The following is a 17,246-nucleotide window of genomic DNA, read 5'->3' on the forward strand; positions in this document are numbered from 1 at the left end:
CTATGGTGACCAGACCTCCTCCTACCTGTCGACATCTCGGGAGTCACATCAGTAGTCTTTGTTGGCAGGGCCTCCTCCTACCTGCCGACATCTCGGGAGTCACATCAGTAGTCTTTGTTGGCAGGGCCTCCTCCTACCTGCCGACATCTCGGGTGCCACATCAGTAGTCTTTGTTGGCAGGGCCTCCTCCTACCTGCCGACATCTCGGGGGCCACATCAGTAGTCTTTGTTAGCAGGGCCTCCTCCTACCTGCCAACATCTCGGGGGCCACATCAGTAGTCTTTGTTTGCTGGACCTTCTCCTACCTGCCGACATCTCGGGGGCCACATCAGTAGTCTATGGTGACCAGACCTCCTCTTACCTGCCGACATCTTGGGGGCCACATCAGTAGTCTATGGTGACCAGACCTCCTCTTACCTGCCGACATCTTGGGGGCCACATCAGTAGTCTTTGTTTGCTGGACCTTCTCCTACCTGCCAACATCTTGGGGGCCACATCAGTAGTCTTTGTTTGCTGGACCTCCTCCTACCTGCCGACATCTCGGGGGCCACATCAGTAGTCTGTGTTGGATGGACCTCCTCCTACCTGCCGACATCTCGGGGGCCACATCAGTAGTCTGTGTTGGATGGACCTCCTCCTACCTGCCGACATCTCGGGGGCCACATCAGTAGTCTGTGTTGGCAGGGCCTCCTCCTACCTGCCGACATCTCGGGGGCCACATCAGTAGTCTATGGTGACCAGACCTCCTCTTACCTGCCGACATCTTGGGGGCCACATCAGTAGTCTATGGTGACCAGACCTCCTCTTACCTGCCGACATCTCGGGGGCCACATCAGTAGTCTATGGTGACCAGACCTCCTCTTACCTGCCGACATCTTGGGGGCCACATCAGTAGTCTTTGTTTGCTGGACCTCCTCCTACATATGACATCTTGGGGGCCACATCAGTGGTCTATGGTGACCAGACCTCCTCTTACCTGCCGACATCTTGGGCCCCTTCTGATTATTTGTCCTGGATGCGGGACGCGACCACTAATCAGAAGAGGGAGGAGTACGGTGATAACGGAGCACCAAAGTGGCCCCCGATCCTGCAAACATTCATTGTGTCCCCAAGAAGTGTAATGGCTGTGTGTACAGTGCGACGGAATATGTTGGCGCTATATAACTATTATCATTAAGTGCAGAGCGTCCAGGACCCCCATAATTAAAGGGTCATTCTTCTCCGTCCCTGTACAGGATTTCCTCGTCTCCTCACAAGCAGCCATACACGCTTCTCCACCACAACGGGCAGCAGTCACGTTCCCGGCTCCGCGCCGCCGCCTCTGGTGTCTCTGCAGTCCGCGCCGCCTGGACCCTGCGCTCGGCCATTGACTCGTCACGCCTGTGTTTGCATATTTTCCTTTCTGTCTATTATTGGAAGCTCGATGCTTGATTCGCCTCCCTTGGGCGTCTGCTCCATAGCTCGGCGCTCCTCTAGCCTGCCCTGCCTATTTGCCTCGTCGTCTGCTCGCTGTTCCTCTCCCTCCGCCCCTCGGGAATGCAGTCTGCTCGATGATCTCGGCCATCGCCTCCTCTCCCCTGCAGTGCGGGTCCTGAGCTGGCCTCGGCTCGGCGCTCCATTGTGCCTCCTGGGAGTCTGTCTGGTCGGTTGTATCGGCGCTCGCTCTCTCTCCCCTGCCTATGTGACCCGCAGTCTGGGGCTCCAGCCGCCGTCTCCCGAGCTCCGGACCATCCGTCTCTCCCGGTAACGTGATCCGCGCCGTGGTGCGTCCCGCTGCCGGTATCTTTCTCTTGTTTTCCGGACAAGTGGTCTCCGCCGACCGTGCCCGTCCTGTCCGCAGCCCGTTGGCTTATTGAAGCATCTCGCCTCCATCGTTGGCCCCGCTCTCCCCCGGCCCCGCTCCTGATCCGTCTCCCCCAGTCACTCATGCGTCCTTCCCCCCCCGCGACACATTTTTATTCATTGCTCGTGTCTACAGTTCGCCTCATTCATATCGGCGCTCGATTGCTGTCGCCTGCTCTCTGTCTCCTGCCCCTCCCCCTTCTGTCTGGCTCGCTGTTATCGGCGCTCAGCTAATGATGCCTGTCTATCTCTTCCCATAGTCTGGCTCGCTGTGATCGGCGCTCGTTAGCTTCCCCTGTGGCTCCTCTGTGATCGGCGCTCGCTCGCTCTCCCCTTGCTGGCGATGAATGGCCGCCGCTGCTGCTCCCGGAGCCGCTAAGACCCGAACACCGCGAGCGGGAACCGGGGGGAGCGGACCGCGGTGAGAGCAGGAGGACCGACCGAACACCTGGGTATGTGAGTCTCGTGTTATCATCTGTGTTCTCAGGGATGATCCGGCGCCGCCATCTTTATTTATCCCATTCTCATAGGAGTCCTGTGTAGAAACAGGAGAGAAGTCCACATAAGAGGATTCCGGGGGCGTAAGGCGTGGGGAAGCGTCGCGCAGGGCCGTGAGGCGCGGGGGAAGAGTCGCACAAGGGCGTGAGGCGTGGGGGAAGAGTCCCACGGAGGTGTGAGGCGTGGGGGAAGAGTCGCACGGGGGCGTAAGGCGTGGGGAAGAGTCGCACGGAGGTGTGAGGCGCGGGAGAAGCGTCGCACGGGGGCGTGAGGCGCGGGAGAAGCGTCGCACGGGGGCGTGAGAAGCGTCGCACGGGGGCGTGAGGCATGGGGTAAGCGTCGCACGGAGGCGCGAGGCGCGGGGGAAGAGTCGCACGGGGGCGTGAGGCGCGGGAGAAGCGTCGCACGGGGGCGTGAGGCGCGGGGAATCGTCGCACTGGGGCGTGAGGCGCGGGCGAAGAGTCGCACGGGGGCGTGAGGTGCGGGGTAAGAGTCGCACGGAGGCGTGAGGCGCGGGGGAAGAGTCGCACGGGAGCGTGAGGCGCGGGAGAAGCGTCGCACGGGGGCGTGAGGCGCGGGAGAAGCGTCGCACGGGGGCGTGAGGCGCGGGGTAAGAGTCGCACGGGGGCGTGAGGCGCGGGGTAAGAGTCGCACGGGGGCGTGAGGCGCGGGGTAAGAGTCACACGGGGGCGTGAGGCGCGGGGTAAGAGTCGCACGGGGGCGTGAGGCGCGGGAGAAGCGTCGCACGGGGGCGTGAGGCGCGGGGTAAGAGTCGCACGGGGGCGTGAGGCGCGGGGTAAGAGTCGCACGGGGGCGTGAGGCGCGGGGTAAGAGTCGCACGGGGGCGTGAGGCGCGGGGTAAGAGTCGCACGGGGGCGTGAGGCGCGGGGTAAGAGTCGCACGGGGGCGTGAGGCGCGGGGTAAGAGTCGCACGGGGGCGTGAGGCGCGGGGTAAGAGTCGCACGGGGGCGTGAGGCGCGGGGGAAGCGTCGCACGGGGGCGTGAGGCGCGGGGAATCGTCGCACGGGGGCGTGAGGCGCGGGGAATCGTCGCACGGGGGCGTGAGGCGCGGGGAATCGTCGCACGGGGGCGTGAGGCGCGGGGGAAGAGTCGCACGGCGGCGTGAGGCGCGGGGAATCGTCGCACGGGGGCGTGAGGCGCGGGGGATTCGTCGCACATGGCGCTAACATGTAGAGTAGGCCGCCCCAGACCTCATTATATATAGGGGACCCCTCTACTACATACAGGAGCTTCTCACTAAATTAGATTAACATCAAAATGTTTATTTATTTCAGTTCTTCAATACAAAAAGTGAAACTCATATATTATATAGAGTCATTACAGAGTGATCTATTTCACATGTTTATTTCTGCTAATGTTGATGATTATGGCCTACAGCCAATGAAAACCCAAAAGTCATTATCTCAGTAAATTAGAATACTTTATAACAACAGCTTGAAAAATTATTTTAAAATCCAAAATGTTGTCCTACTGAAATGTATGATCAGTAAATGCACTCAGTACTTGGTCGGGGCTCCTTTTGCATCAATTACTGCATCAATGCGGCGTGGCATGGAGGTGATCAGCCTGTGGCACTGCTGAGGGGTTATGGAAGCCCAGGTTGCTTTGATAGCAGCCTTCAGCTCATCTGCATTGTTGGGTCTGGTGTCTCTCGATAATACTCCATAGATTCTCTATGGGGTTAAGGTCAGGCGAGTTTGCTGCCAATCAAGCACAGTGATACTGTTGTGTGTAAACCAGGTATTGGTACTTTTGGCAGTGTGGACAGGGGCCAAGTCCTGCTGGAGAATGACATTTCCATCTCCAAAAAGCTTGTCGGCAGAGGGAAGCGTGAAGAGCTCTAAAATGTCCTGGTAGACGGCTGCGCTGACTTTGATCTTGATAAAGCACAGTGGACCTACAGGTCCTTCTCAAAAAATTAGCATATAGTGTTAAATTTCATTATTTACCATAATGTAATGATTACAATTAAACTTTCATATATTATAGATTCATTATCCACCAACTGAAATTTGTCAGGTCTTTTATTGTTTTAATACTGATGATTTTGGCATACAACTCCTGATAACCCAAAAAACCTGTCTCAATAAATTAGCATATCAAGAAAAGGTTCTCTAAACGACCTATTACCCTAATCTTCTGAATCAACTAATTAACTCTAAACACATGCAAAAGATACCTGAGGCTTTTATAAACTCCCTGCCTGGTTCATTACTCAAAACCCCCATCATGGGTAAGACTAGCGACCTGACAGATGTCAAGAAGGCCATCATTGACACCCTCAAGCAAGAGGGTAAGACCCAGAAAGAAATTTCTCAACAAATAGGCTGTTCCCAGAGTGCTGTATCAAGGCACCTCAATGGTAAGTCTGTTGGAAGGAAACAATGTGGCAGAAAACGCTGTACAACGAGAAGAGGAGACCGGACCCTGAGGAAGATTGTGGAGAAGGACCGATTCCAGACCTTGGGGAACCTGAGGAAGCAGTGGACAGTCTGGTGTGGAAACATCCAGAGCCACCGTGCACAGGCGTGTGCAGGAAATGGGCTACAGGTGCCGCATTCCCCAGGTAAAGCCACTTTTGAACCATAAACAGCGGCAGAGGCGCCTGACCTGGGCTACAGAGAAGCAGCACTGGACTGCTGCTAAGTGGTCCCAAGTACTTTTTTCTGATGAAAGCAAATTTTGCATGTCATTCGGAAATCAAGGTGCCAGAGTCTGGAGGAAGACTGGGGAGAAGGAAATGCCAAAATGCCTGAAGTCCAGTGTCAAGTACCCACAGTCAGTGATGGTGTGGGGTGCCATGTCAGCTGCTGGTGTTGGTCCACTGTGTTTCATCAAGGGCAGGGTCAATGCAGCTAGCTATCAGGAGATTTTGGAGCACTTCATGCTTCCATCGACTGAAATGCTTTATGGAGATGAAGATTTCATTTTTCAGCACGACCTGGCACCTGCTCACAGTGCCAAAACCACTGGTAAATGGTTTACTGACCATGGCATTACTGTGCTCAATTGGCCTGCCAACTCTCCTGACCTGAACCCCATAGAGAATCTGTGGGATATTGTGAAGAGAAAGTTGAGAGACGCAAGACCCAACACTCTGGATGAGCTTAAGGCCGCTATTGAAGCATCCTGGGCCTCCATAACATCTCAGCAGTGTCACAGGCTGATTGCCTCCATGCCACGCCGCATTGAAGCAGTCATTTCGGCCAAAGGATTCCCGACCAAGTATTGAGTGCATAACTGAACATTATTATTTGTTGGTTTTGTTGTTTGTTATTAAAAAACACTTTTATTTGATTGGATGGGTGAAATATGCTAATTTATTGAGACAGGTTTTTTGGGTTATCAGGAGTTGTATGCCAAAATCATCAGTATTAAAACAATAAAAGACCTGACAAATTTCAGTTGGTGGATAATGAATCTATAATATATGAAAGTTTAATTGTAATCATTACATTATGGTAAATAATGAAATTTAACACTATATGCTAATTTTTTGAGAAGGACCTGTACACCAGCAGATGACATGGCTCCCCAAACATCACTGATTGTGGACACTTCACACTAGACCTCCAGCAGCTTGGATTGTGGCCTCTCCACTCTTCCTCCAGACTCTGGGACCTTGATTTCCAAATGAAATGCAAAATTTACTTTCATCTGAAAACACCTTGTACCACTGACAACAGTCCGGTTCTTTTTCTCCTTGGCCCAGGTAAGACGCTTCAGGCGTTGTCTATGGGTCATGAGCGGCTGACACAAGGAATGTGACACTTGTAGCCCATGTCCTGGATACGTCTGTGTGTGGTGGCTCCTGAGGCAATGACTCCAGCAGCAGTCCACTCCTTGTGACTCTCCCTCAAAGTTTTGAATGGCCTTTTCTTAACAATCCTTTCAAGGCTGCGGTTATCCCGGTTGCTGGTGCACCTTTTTCTACCACACTTTTTCCTTCCACTTCACTTTCCATTAATATTCTTGGATACAGCACTGTGTGAACAGCCGGCTTCTTTAGCAATGATCTTTTGTGGCTTCCCCTCCTTGTGGAGTGTGTTAGTGACGCCTTCTGGACATCTGTCAGGTCAGCAGTCTTCCCCATGATTGTGAAGCTACAGACACAGACTAATGGACCTTTATGAACGCTTAGGAGCCTTTGCAGGTGTTTTTTATTAATTATTCTAATTTACTGAAATAATGGCTTTTGGGTTTTCATTGGCTGTAAGTCATAATCATCAACATTAACAGAAATAAACACGTGAAATAGATCACTCTGTAATGACTATAATATGAGTTTCACTTTTTGTATTGAAGAACTGAAATGAATTCACTTTTTGAAGATATTCTAATTTTGTGAGAAGCACCTCTATATTAATTTTCATGTAAAGGGGCAGATGTGTAATAAGTCATAATGTAGCGAGCTGGTGGCGCTCTGCTGCCTGTGCCGGCGGTGTATGAAGCCATGTCATGGAATTTATGTCACACCTGCTCACATGGCTGATATCTCCTCGCATTCTTGGCGGATCAGTGTCAGTGAGGAGGATGTTTAGGGTCACAGGAGAACATTTTGTTGGTGGCTGAAACACAACAGCAAGTTGAGGACAATGTCACCGAGGACGACTGGCAGCGCTGATCCTGATAGCTCACTGCACCAAACACGATGGGATTAGATACACTGCTGCATCACACATGACCGGCTTAGTTATATAGCTCAGCAGACTGTATTGAACATTATGTGCTTAGATACGTTGCTCTGCTCTTTCCGCGGCTGAGTCCGTGCTTGGAGCACAGCAGCGTGATACTGTGGTGACAGTGGTGAGAACAGCACAGGTCGGGCAGCCTGACAATGTACTACTAGAAGTCACAGCCATGCTCTCGCCAGTCAGGGCTGCGATGCTGACGTGTTGGAGGGAATCCCTCATCTGTGAACTGGGCACCCCCTTGGACTGTTCAGTTCACATTTGGGGGTAGGCACCATTTTTTTGTAGCCCAGAGCTGTGCTTTTAATTACAATTTCCCCACCACTGGTCACACAGTGTTCAGCAGCCTGGGACAGCGGCGGTGATGGGAGCTTGGGTTAGTCAGCGGTGACGGGAGCCTGGGACAGCGGCGGTGACGGGAGCCTGGGACAGCGGCGGTGACGGGAGCCTGGGACAGCGGCGGTGACGGGAGCCTGGGACAGCGGCGGTGACGGGAGCCTGGGACAGCGGCGGTGAGCACAAGGTGGGCAGCCTTACACTGTACCACTAATACCAGGCTCCTGGCTGTTCTCACCGCCGCAGTCCTGCTCTGAGCTGCCGGCCGTCCTCGGAGACACTGTATCACTTTGCAGTCACCAGTGATCTCTCCGCACTGTGATCCTAAACTTCATCCTCCCTTATCATTTCGAAAATCCCCAGAAGGGGAGGAGACATCAGACCATGTGACCAGATCCCGCCCACTTTTACTGCAGTCGTAATGCGAGCTAGCACTAGGTTTTCATGGCAATTGTCAGCAGCTGCTCCCCCTAGTGATCGAAAGTTTAAAATATCAAGACATTTTTATTTATTTTTCAGACATAATGCAATTTAAAAAACTTTTACTTTATGAAAACATTAATAAGTTACATTATGTCTTTATTGGTGTTTTCTTTTATGACATATTCATTTTAAACGATATAATCCTTTATGTGCAGGTCAATAATTAAAGGGGTGTTGCCTTATCATAATAGGTCAACAATATCGGCTTGGCGGGGTCCAGCACCCCCGCTAATCAGCGTTCCTCAGTTCTGGTGGTGGGGAAAGGGGGGTTCAGACCCCCATCAAGTTGCTATTGATGATCTATCTTGAAGATATGTTATCATTATTATCGTAGTGCGACGCCCCTGTAACAGGTAGGGGGCACCTGGTTGTCTGTAGAGTGAAGGATCGCCCACGCAGAGCACGGTGCCCAGAGGAGTGGTGGTCCGTCTGACCTCTGGGGTCCCTGATGTGGCGCTTGTCTAACAAAGGGCAAATTCTGGAGCAGTGGAGATGTCATGTGCCCCTATAGTTCTCCTTCATGGGGGGAGTCTTAAATCTGCCCACGGGAAGAGCACCGAGAAGTGTTGTTCGGAGTCGACACTGAGCTCGTGTCCTGCTGGACTCAATGGATGAGCTCCCCTCGGCTTCTTCTCTAGTGCTGTCCCGGTCAGTGAAATGCCACAGAAGGGACATGTCGATCCCATATTTGAGAGAATGCACAGAATTTTCCTGGCTGGTGGGTGCGCTGCTACCAGGGTGGGGGGGGGGTGCCGCTGGCTGGTGGGGGCGCCGCTGCTTGGCTGGTGGGTGCACCATTGTCAGGATGGTGGGTGCGCCGCTGCTTGGCTGGTGGGTGCACCATTGTCAGGCTGGTTGGTGCGCCGCTGCTTGGCTGGTTGGTGCGCCGCTGCTTGGCTGGTGGGTGCGCCGCTGCTTGGCTGGTGGGTGCACCATTGTCAGGTTGGTGGGTGTGCCGCTGCCAGAGTGGTGGGTGTGCCGCTGCTTGGCTGGTGGGTGTGCCGCTGCCAGGGTGGGGGCACGCTACATCCGCACACAGGCACCATCACTGGGGCAGTAATGTCTTTTATCCATAAACTGCCATACATTTTTTTCATGGGGTCCATCCAGGCCGCCCCTTTAAATGCTAATTGATCACCATTTTCAGGATCTCTGCAAATGGAAATATTTCTTTTGGGGCTGAAAATCTGTACTGAACTAATACGTCTCACAGCTGAGGGTGTGTTACACCTGAATTTATATTTTAGGTTATAGATTAAATATTTCTAACTAATTTTTTTTATTCACTTTTTTTTTTATTATTCCCTTCCCCCGCAGCCTCTCTATCCTCCATCTCTCACTTTCTCCCCTGATCTGTTGTCATGTCTCAGACTCTACAAATGGAGATCCCAAACTTTGGGAATAGTATCCTGGAGTGTCTGAACGAGCAGCGACTGCAGGGCCTGTACTGTGATGTCGCCGTCGTGGTCCGCGGACACCAGTTCAAAGCCCACCGGGCCGTCCTGGCAGCAAGCAGCTCCTACTTCAGAGACCTCTTCCACAGCAGCAAGAACCCGGTGGTGGAGCTTCCCGGCTCGGTCCAACCTCAGTCCTTCCAGCAGATCCTCAGCTTCTGTTACACCGGGCGGCTCAGCATGAACGTAGGAGATCAGTTCCTCCTCATGTACACGGCCGGCTTCCTGCAGATCCAGGAGATCATGGAGAAGGGGACAGAGTTCTTCCTGAAGGTGAGCTCGCCCAGCTGTGACTCCCAAGGTCTACACCCTGAAGAAGCACCAAACTCGGAACCTCCCAGCCCAGCGGCGGCGGCAGTAGCGGCAGCAACCACAGCGGTGGCCTCACTGTCATCGTCATCCTCTTACTCTATGTCCCGGCCGCCACGGGTGAAAACAGAAAGCCAAGAGTCCGATTCAGTGCAGTGCACACCAGTGGCCAAGAGACTCTGGGATGGGGGGCAGAAGGAGGCCGGAGGGGCGAGTAGAAAGGTGCCACGCTTTTCTCAAGGAGCGGTCGGAGGGCAGTCGGGGGCCGTGGCCCCACTGGGGTCAGAGAGGACGAGCCCAGGAACGTCCAGCGCATACACAAGTGACAGCCCGGGGTCTTACCACAACGAGGAGGATGAGGAAGAAGAGGTCACAGAAGACGGCACCGAGGAGCAATACAGGCAGATATGCAACATGTATACAATGTACAGCATGATGAACGTCAACCAAGTCGGTAAGAGTCCGCATGCGCCCCACACATCGTCCCCCACTAATCTGTCCTTTCTGATAGGTTTATACATGGGAGGTTAGTAGTGCGGGAGCGATGTCAGCTCTGGGGTATAATGGTGCCGTGTACAGCCGTCACTGTGTGACATCTGGGGTTATATAGTGCACGTATCTCCCCGCGCTGTGTGATATAATGTGTACCTGTCCTCTTGTCAGTAGAATATTCTTTGAATTCTTCAGCTGAGAAGGTGGAGGCTCTGCCGGACCCCGTCTTCTCAGACTCCAGGAACCGCGTCCGTGTCAAGCAGGACCTGTCCACCCTCCCTGCGGAGCTCATCAGCCAGATCGGTAACCGATGCCACCCAAAACTGTATGAGGAGGGCGACCCGGACGAGAAGATCGAACTGGTGACAGGTACTGACATACGGAGGTCTTCACTGGCTGTGCCAGTCTATAGGGGGTGGACTATGACCTGCTCCCCCAACGATGAGATGGAGCCTGCCTCCGAATCTTCATGATGGGGCAGGTGAGCGAGGGGCGCACAAAGGCAGGGCTGACTGCAGCTGGAGGATCCTCTGGAGGTCTTTGGGACCGATGCATAATTCCTAAAGCAATCTGCTACAGATCGGCTGAGTGTGTGCGGAGCGTCAGAGGAATCGTCAGAACATGTGGGATCAGCGAGGGCATATATATATAGACACGCACACACACACTAGATGGTGGCCCGATTCTAACGCATCGGGTATTCTAGAATATGCATGTCCCCGTAGTATATTGCCCATCCACGTAGTATATTGCCCATCCACGTATGTCACAGGTTAAAAAATAAACATATACTACCTTCTGAGGGCCCCTTGTAGTTCGGTCACATGACCGTGACGTCATGGCAGGTCCTTCTCCCATACATGGCACCGGAACCTGCCGCTTGCATGGAGCGGTCACCGGAGCGTCGCGAAAGGGGAGTATAAAATGATTTTTTATTTTTTGTTAATTATTTTTAACATTAGATGTTTTTACTTTTGATGCTGCTTAGGCAGTATCAATAGTAAAAACTCGGTCACACAGGGTTAATAGCAGCGGTAACGGAGTGAGTTACCCGCGGCATAACGCAGTCCGTTACCGCTGGCATTAACCCTGTGTGAGCGGTGACTGCGGAGAGTATGGAGCGGGCGCCGGGCGCTGACTGCAGGGGAGTAAGGCGGGACTAATCGGACTGTGGCCGTTGCTGATTGGTCGCGGCAGCTATGACAGGCAGCTGGCGAGACTAATCAGCGACTTGGATTCCATGATAGACAGAGGCCGTGACCAATGAATATCCGTGACAGACAGAAACACGGAAGTGACCCTTAGACAATTATATAGTAGATAAGTAATCCTGCGTGCTCCCTGCTCATCGCTCCCTGCTCATCGCTCCCTCATCCCATCGGTTTCTGATCACTTTTCTCCTCCTTTCAGGAACCAACGTGTTCATCACCCGCGCCCAACTCATGAACTGTCACATCAGCGCTGGGACGCGCCACAAGGTGCTGCTGCGCCGGTTGCTGGCATCTTTCTTCGACAGGTAAGAGGACTCCCCCTTGCACATGAGAACTCGCCCCCTCCCTCGGTATCGTAAATCATTAATGACGTGACTTTCCGATCTCCCTCATTACTCCAGGAACACCCTCGCGAACAGCTGCGGCACCGGGATCCGCTCCTCCACCAATGACCCCAGCAGGAAGCCCCTGGACAGCCGGGTCCTGCACGCCGTGAAGTGTAAGCGCTGTCTGTCGGGTCACCCACTCATGTCCTCTGACCTTTTCCTATGCGCCCACATCCCTCCAGGGCGCTGCCGCTCCCGGCCTTATAAACATTTTGACCCTTTTCTCCTTTCTTTTTTGTTAGTCTACTGTCAGAATTTCGCCCCGAACTTCAAGGAGAGCGAGATGAACGCCATCGCAGCGGACATGTGCACGAACGCCCGGCGCGTGGTGCGCAAGAGCTGGATCCCCAAACTGAAGCTGCTGATGGCCGAAGGAGACGCCTACACGGCCTTCATCAACGACACCGGCAAAATGGAGCCTGGCCTGATGGGCGGAGGCGTCCCTGCAGATCACAGCGTGGGCTTCGAGGCCGAGGCGGAGAGGGCATGCCCTGATGGGGCTCTTTTGCACGACCCCTAATCTAACACCCTCCTCCCCCCCCCAAAAAAAATAAAAAATTGTAAACATCCCTCCCCCCCCCCCTTTCAGTGAGGAGGGGAAGGAGGAAGGACAATATAGCACCCAGGAGCCGGGCTGTCGTCTGTACGCCATAGTCGGTGGTGCTACGTCTGACTGTACGCTGCGGTGCGGAGGGACTCGGTCACTATACACTGCTGCATGAGATACTCATCTATACCGCGCCACGCCGCCATTATCAGCCTGCGGGTATACTACGCAGCCTCATTATATAGCGCCTCCATTATCAGTGTATATCGTCCTCATCCAACGCTCGCTGGGGGGGAAACTTGTAAATATTCTGCATCATTTCATGGTGCAGCCGGGGGAAGACCCCCGTAATCTCACTGGCCCTCTGATAACCCAGCTCCTGGGAGAAGAGAGACTTTTTTTTTTTTCTTTTCTTAGTAACTTTGATAAATTTTAATACCCCTCCCCCCACGTGCGCACTGGAAAGGAGAGCGCTGCCTGCACCCGGCGTAACTACAACACTCAGCATGGTGGGAGCTGTAGTCTGGCGGCAGACGGGAGGAGACCGATGCTTTAGACGATTCTGTCCAGAGCGACCACAATCTGATTGGTGGCCACGGACAATTTATTTGCACAGCTACTAATTGCACATTTTATTTTTTTTATTTTAATTATTTTATCGTGTCCCCCGTTTCTGTTTTGTCGTGTATGTTGGGGCGTTACCGTTTTTTTTTTTGGAGGGGGGAAATGAGGTTCCCTTAGATTTATTTTTTTAATTCACTGCATGGTATTAGAAGTTTGTGATTTCTGGGGTGGGGGGGTGGGGGGGTGGGGGGGGTGGGGCGCCTTTTTGGTGCTTGTATTATGGACGGAGTTCTGGTCGGTTCCATGGACAATGTGCATTGACTTTGCTTGTCCCGTTAACGATCTGTGACGTCCATAGTCGCCTCCTCGTAGTCTCGCTAAACACTTGGCCCACAAGATGGCTGCCCCCCTCTATAAAGGACAGGCACTCGGTAAATCAATCCTGATGGAGGTGGTCGCCCCCTGGTGGTAATTTTTCACATTACCAAAAGTGTTTTTGTTTTATTTGTTTTTTTTAATTGGATGCACGTTAACATTAAACTCCTTTGACGTGACGGTAGCACAAGGCGGATTTCTAAGCGACTTTCCTAGAAGTATTGATTTTTACGGTAGACGACTCGCACTAATTGCTATGTAGAGCGGCTTTAATCATGTAGGCGGGAGCGTCGGCTTCCGCGGTCGAGACTGTTTTAGTATTCCACTATGTCAGAGGTGGTCCAGTCGGGCCACTCGGAGGTGATTTTTGTCCGGTTTGGTCACTCGGGTTTTCCCAGTGAGGTGGACAGACATAGAGTAAGGCGCTTCCATTCATGCCAGGCTGGGGCGCTGTGCCCCTAACTAGTACCCGCTCTCCTATAATCACTCATGAGCCCCAGCGGGTAGGACATCGAGTCCCTAGGACACGTATATGCCACCATTTTCCTTTTTTTTTTTAATATTTGCAGTAATATTTATGGGGTTAATTAAAGGGGTTGTCCACACACAATATTGGTGACCTAACCTTTCAGATTGGTTGTGGTCCTACAATTGGGCCCACCGATCAGCAATTTGGAGACCGTATATAGAGCCAGAAGAGCTCGGCTCCGTACCCCCCTCGTTCCCCGGCAGTAGGAGTTGAGATGCAGTACCCTGGAGCGGCCACTACATGGCGTACCGAGCAGCGCTGTTCTGGCTCCATACTTTTTACAGTGCAGCTGCAAATAGCTGATTGGTCTCGGGTGTCAGACCCCCAGCAATCTGAGGTTGTCAGTATGTAAGGTCTGGGCAGCCCCTTGATAGGGACACGTCAAATCATAGGGTCTGACCTGTGCATAATGTTTATTCTCTTGGGATGTATAGGGCTAGTGGCAGTACTAGGCACTGCCTGTTCACAGGAGTGGCGCTACTTTGCCTTGGGTTGAGCCCTGTGCCCATGGTGCTTTTATATAAAATCCTATACGCAAAATTCCATTTGATGCTTCCCGCTGGTAATTAAGCAGTCATGGAGTCCTATGGGAGAGCCAGCGTGTCATTGCACAGCGCCCCCCGCTGGGCGTGCGATTACGTGTTTATTTTGTAAATATGTGTATAGCTTATCCTGTAGGAGGACGGTAATGGCCATAGTTTCTAGGTTCTGGGACAGAGAGGGAACTATATGACACGATCATACGGATAACACTGTAGTTCTGCATTAAGGCTAATACACTGGTGTGAGCGGGAATGCTGGCTACGCTGTAAACCAGATTATTCCTATTCTTGGCAACATCCTTTCCCCCGTGATTCATACCTTCTCCCCTCCTGTTCCCAGCATCATATATTACCCATACATCGTGTGTTCATAGTAAGGAATACGGTCTGTATGGGGGGTACAAGAGGGTATCTTACCAATCCTCAATATGCAGTGACTGATGAATTGAGTACAAGGGCTGCCGACGAGTCTGAACTATATCTTGCCTTTGCGTGCATGATATCGGTGTACATATATATGTGTATATGTATATATAGTGATCCCTCTCTTCCCATGTAGTAGGGCTGTAATGGAATGTAAATATTTGAATTAATATTTTTGCAGGCAATAGGGGGTGGGAATGGAGAGACTGAAAGAAGCAGCCCTCAAAAAAAAAAAAAAAAAAATCCGTTGTGTGTATGTGTATATGCAGACGTGCTTGGCACAATGTATATACCCCTTTATTTTCTTTTTTTTAGGCAGTCTTATTTTTTTTTTTTGGTTTTGTAGGATAATATTCAGAGACCACATTTTCACCATAGTCATTTTTTAAAGGGAGATTTCACTTTTTTAAAGTTGTATTTTATAGGCCCATTTGCTTCTAAGAAAATACAGTGAGCGCAGTACTGAATTTCAGACACTAGATGGTGCTGTTTTTTTTTTTTTTTTCAGAGCTTAGTGCACCATCTAGTGGCTGTCCGTAGGTACTACGTTCAATCTTAAATTTTCCTTCTAGACAGCATGACCCCAACCTATAAAATATAATTTTGATGAAGGATAAAAGTGATTCTTCCCTTGTTAGCTGGCAATATTAATGGCATTTCCACAGACATAGTAACATAGTTAGTAAGGCCGAAAAAAGACATTTGTCCATCCAGTTCAGCCTATATTCCATCATAATAAATACCCAGATCTATAGTAACATAGTTAGTAAGGCCGAAAAAAGACATTTGTCCATCCAGTTCAGACAGACTGGTAAACTTTAGAATGATACACTAGCAGAGAGGAGGGCTGCATACTTTCCACTGTTTTTATTTCCCTGCCCCCCTGGGCTGGTGATTTGTTTTGTTTTGTTTTTTAATTATATTTTTTAACTGTAGAAAATTAAAATTGAAAAAAAATAATTCCATATTTCCTTCTGCCATAATTAACTTCACTAATTGCACACTCTTGATTGTGAATCGCAATGCTTGACAGACGCTCCCCATCCCCTTAGGCCTCGGCGGAGCGGGTGGGGAATTTATTTTTTTTTGCAATTTTTTTTTTCCAGATCGCTCACTTTACATGTCCCCCCCCCTCCCTTCTGCTCTCTTTAAGTGCCAAGATATCGCTGTGTGTTCCCTTAACTGTGAGACAGGAGCATTGCACATTATGGAAAAAAAAAATCTGAAAACATATTAATAAAGGTTTTTAACAAAATAGGAAAAATGTCTGCTCGTCTTATTTCCTGAACCCGGCTGGGTTGTATTTAGTGAAACCACCCCTTTAATTACCAGCTATTATTATTATTTATTGTTATAGCGCCATTTATTCCATGGCGCTTTACATGTGAGGAGGGGTATACATATTATAACTGCATACATTTTCCTTCCTCAGGGCCCCAGTATAGTTTCCGCTCCAGTCATCGCATACCCTAGCGATCACCTATAGCCATTGGGTGGGTGAAATTCTGATTTTTTTTTTTTTTTTGCTGACTGGATCCTTTACAAATGAAAGACAAACAGATGGCTGATTAACGGATCCGCTTACCGTAGACTTCAATGTAAAAGACCCCAGACCCAGGAGAGATCAGTTCTTCAAGAAAACGAATAACAAGTTTTCTGCCAACGGATCCGTTCTAACTGGTCATGTGACCATAGCCTTATACTGAACAGATGATCTAAACGGAAAAACGTGCCCATGCCGCTGTGATTAAAGGACTTTATGAGGTAGAACGGTCACGCTGTAGTTTTGAGTGATATATTCGGGCTATTTTAGCTGTGTCTCAGCGGGGGTGGGGTTAGTAAAGGACTACAAGAAATCCAATGGAGGCGGCCTGCTGATAAAGGATACACTATGCTAGGACACTGAATATACCCACTGAGCCACAGCAGAGGTTTTTCAGTAGAGCTTTGGAGAAATCCTTTTACGTGCCTTAGTATGGGTCATTATAGGTTCATTTACTACATGTGCTATATGTACGGTTTGATACTCACTTTTCGCATCTTCGCGATATGTGGGGTATAATTTCTATTTTCATATTGTCTTTTTACATTTATACTGACGTCGCTGAAAAAAAAACAACAGGTGTCTGTTTTTCCCTTTTTTTTAATGATCACAAATACATTAAGGGTATGTGCACACGTCCGGATTTTTTCCTGACAAAATCCGGAGAATTCTGCCAGAAATCCGCGTGCTTTTTTAGCGTGGAATTTGCGCATTTTTTGCGGATTTTTCCGGAATGTCCATTTTGATAGGAAATCCGCAGAAAATCCGCAAAAAGATAGAGCATGTCCGGATTTTTTGGGGTATGCGTTTTTTTTTTGCGGAAAAAAACGCTAACATATGCACAAAAAATGCGGAATGCATTATAAATGATAGGATGCATAATGTTAGCGTTTTTTTAGCGGATTATAGCGTTTTTATGGCGAAATTCCGCAAAAAAAAAACGCTAAAAATCCGGACGTGTGCACATACCCTAAGAGTTGTTCCCCTTTCTGTCACAATT

At 50.6% G+C, this 17,246-nt stretch overlaps 1 protein-coding gene across 6 annotated transcripts; it reads left to right on the plus strand.

Moving 5' to 3' along the window:
- The first annotated feature begins 1,413 nt into the window (after positions 1-1,413).
- Positions 1,414-15,479, plus strand: NACC1 (nucleus accumbens associated 1). Of its 6 annotated transcripts, XM_069767258.1 has the most exons (8): positions 1,414-1,743; positions 2,103-2,294; positions 5,973-6,073; positions 9,189-10,088; positions 10,298-10,495; positions 11,537-11,642; positions 11,739-11,836; positions 11,966-13,061. In XM_069767258.1, exons 4-8 carry the CDS (start codon positions 9,233-9,235, stop codon positions 12,241-12,243), a joined length of 1,536 nt encoding a protein of 511 aa, XP_069623359.1. In that variant the 5' UTR covers positions 1,414-1,743; positions 2,103-2,294; positions 5,973-6,073; positions 9,189-9,232; the 3' UTR covers positions 12,244-13,061. The 6 variants fall into 6 exon arrangements, with proteins under 6 accessions (XP_069623359.1, XP_069623358.1, XP_069623357.1 ...); XM_069767257.1 differs by lacking the exon at positions 5,973-6,073 and having other exon boundaries at positions 1,416-1,763; XM_069767256.1 differs by lacking the exon at positions 5,973-6,073 and having other exon boundaries at positions 1,416-1,743.
- Positions 15,480-17,246: the final 1,767 nt, after the last annotated feature.

This window comes from Ranitomeya imitator, chromosome 4 (genome assembly GCF_032444005.1).
Source record: "Ranitomeya imitator isolate aRanImi1 chromosome 4, aRanImi1.pri, whole genome shotgun sequence".
NCBI lineage: Eukaryota > Metazoa > Chordata > Amphibia > Anura > Dendrobatidae > Ranitomeya > Ranitomeya imitator.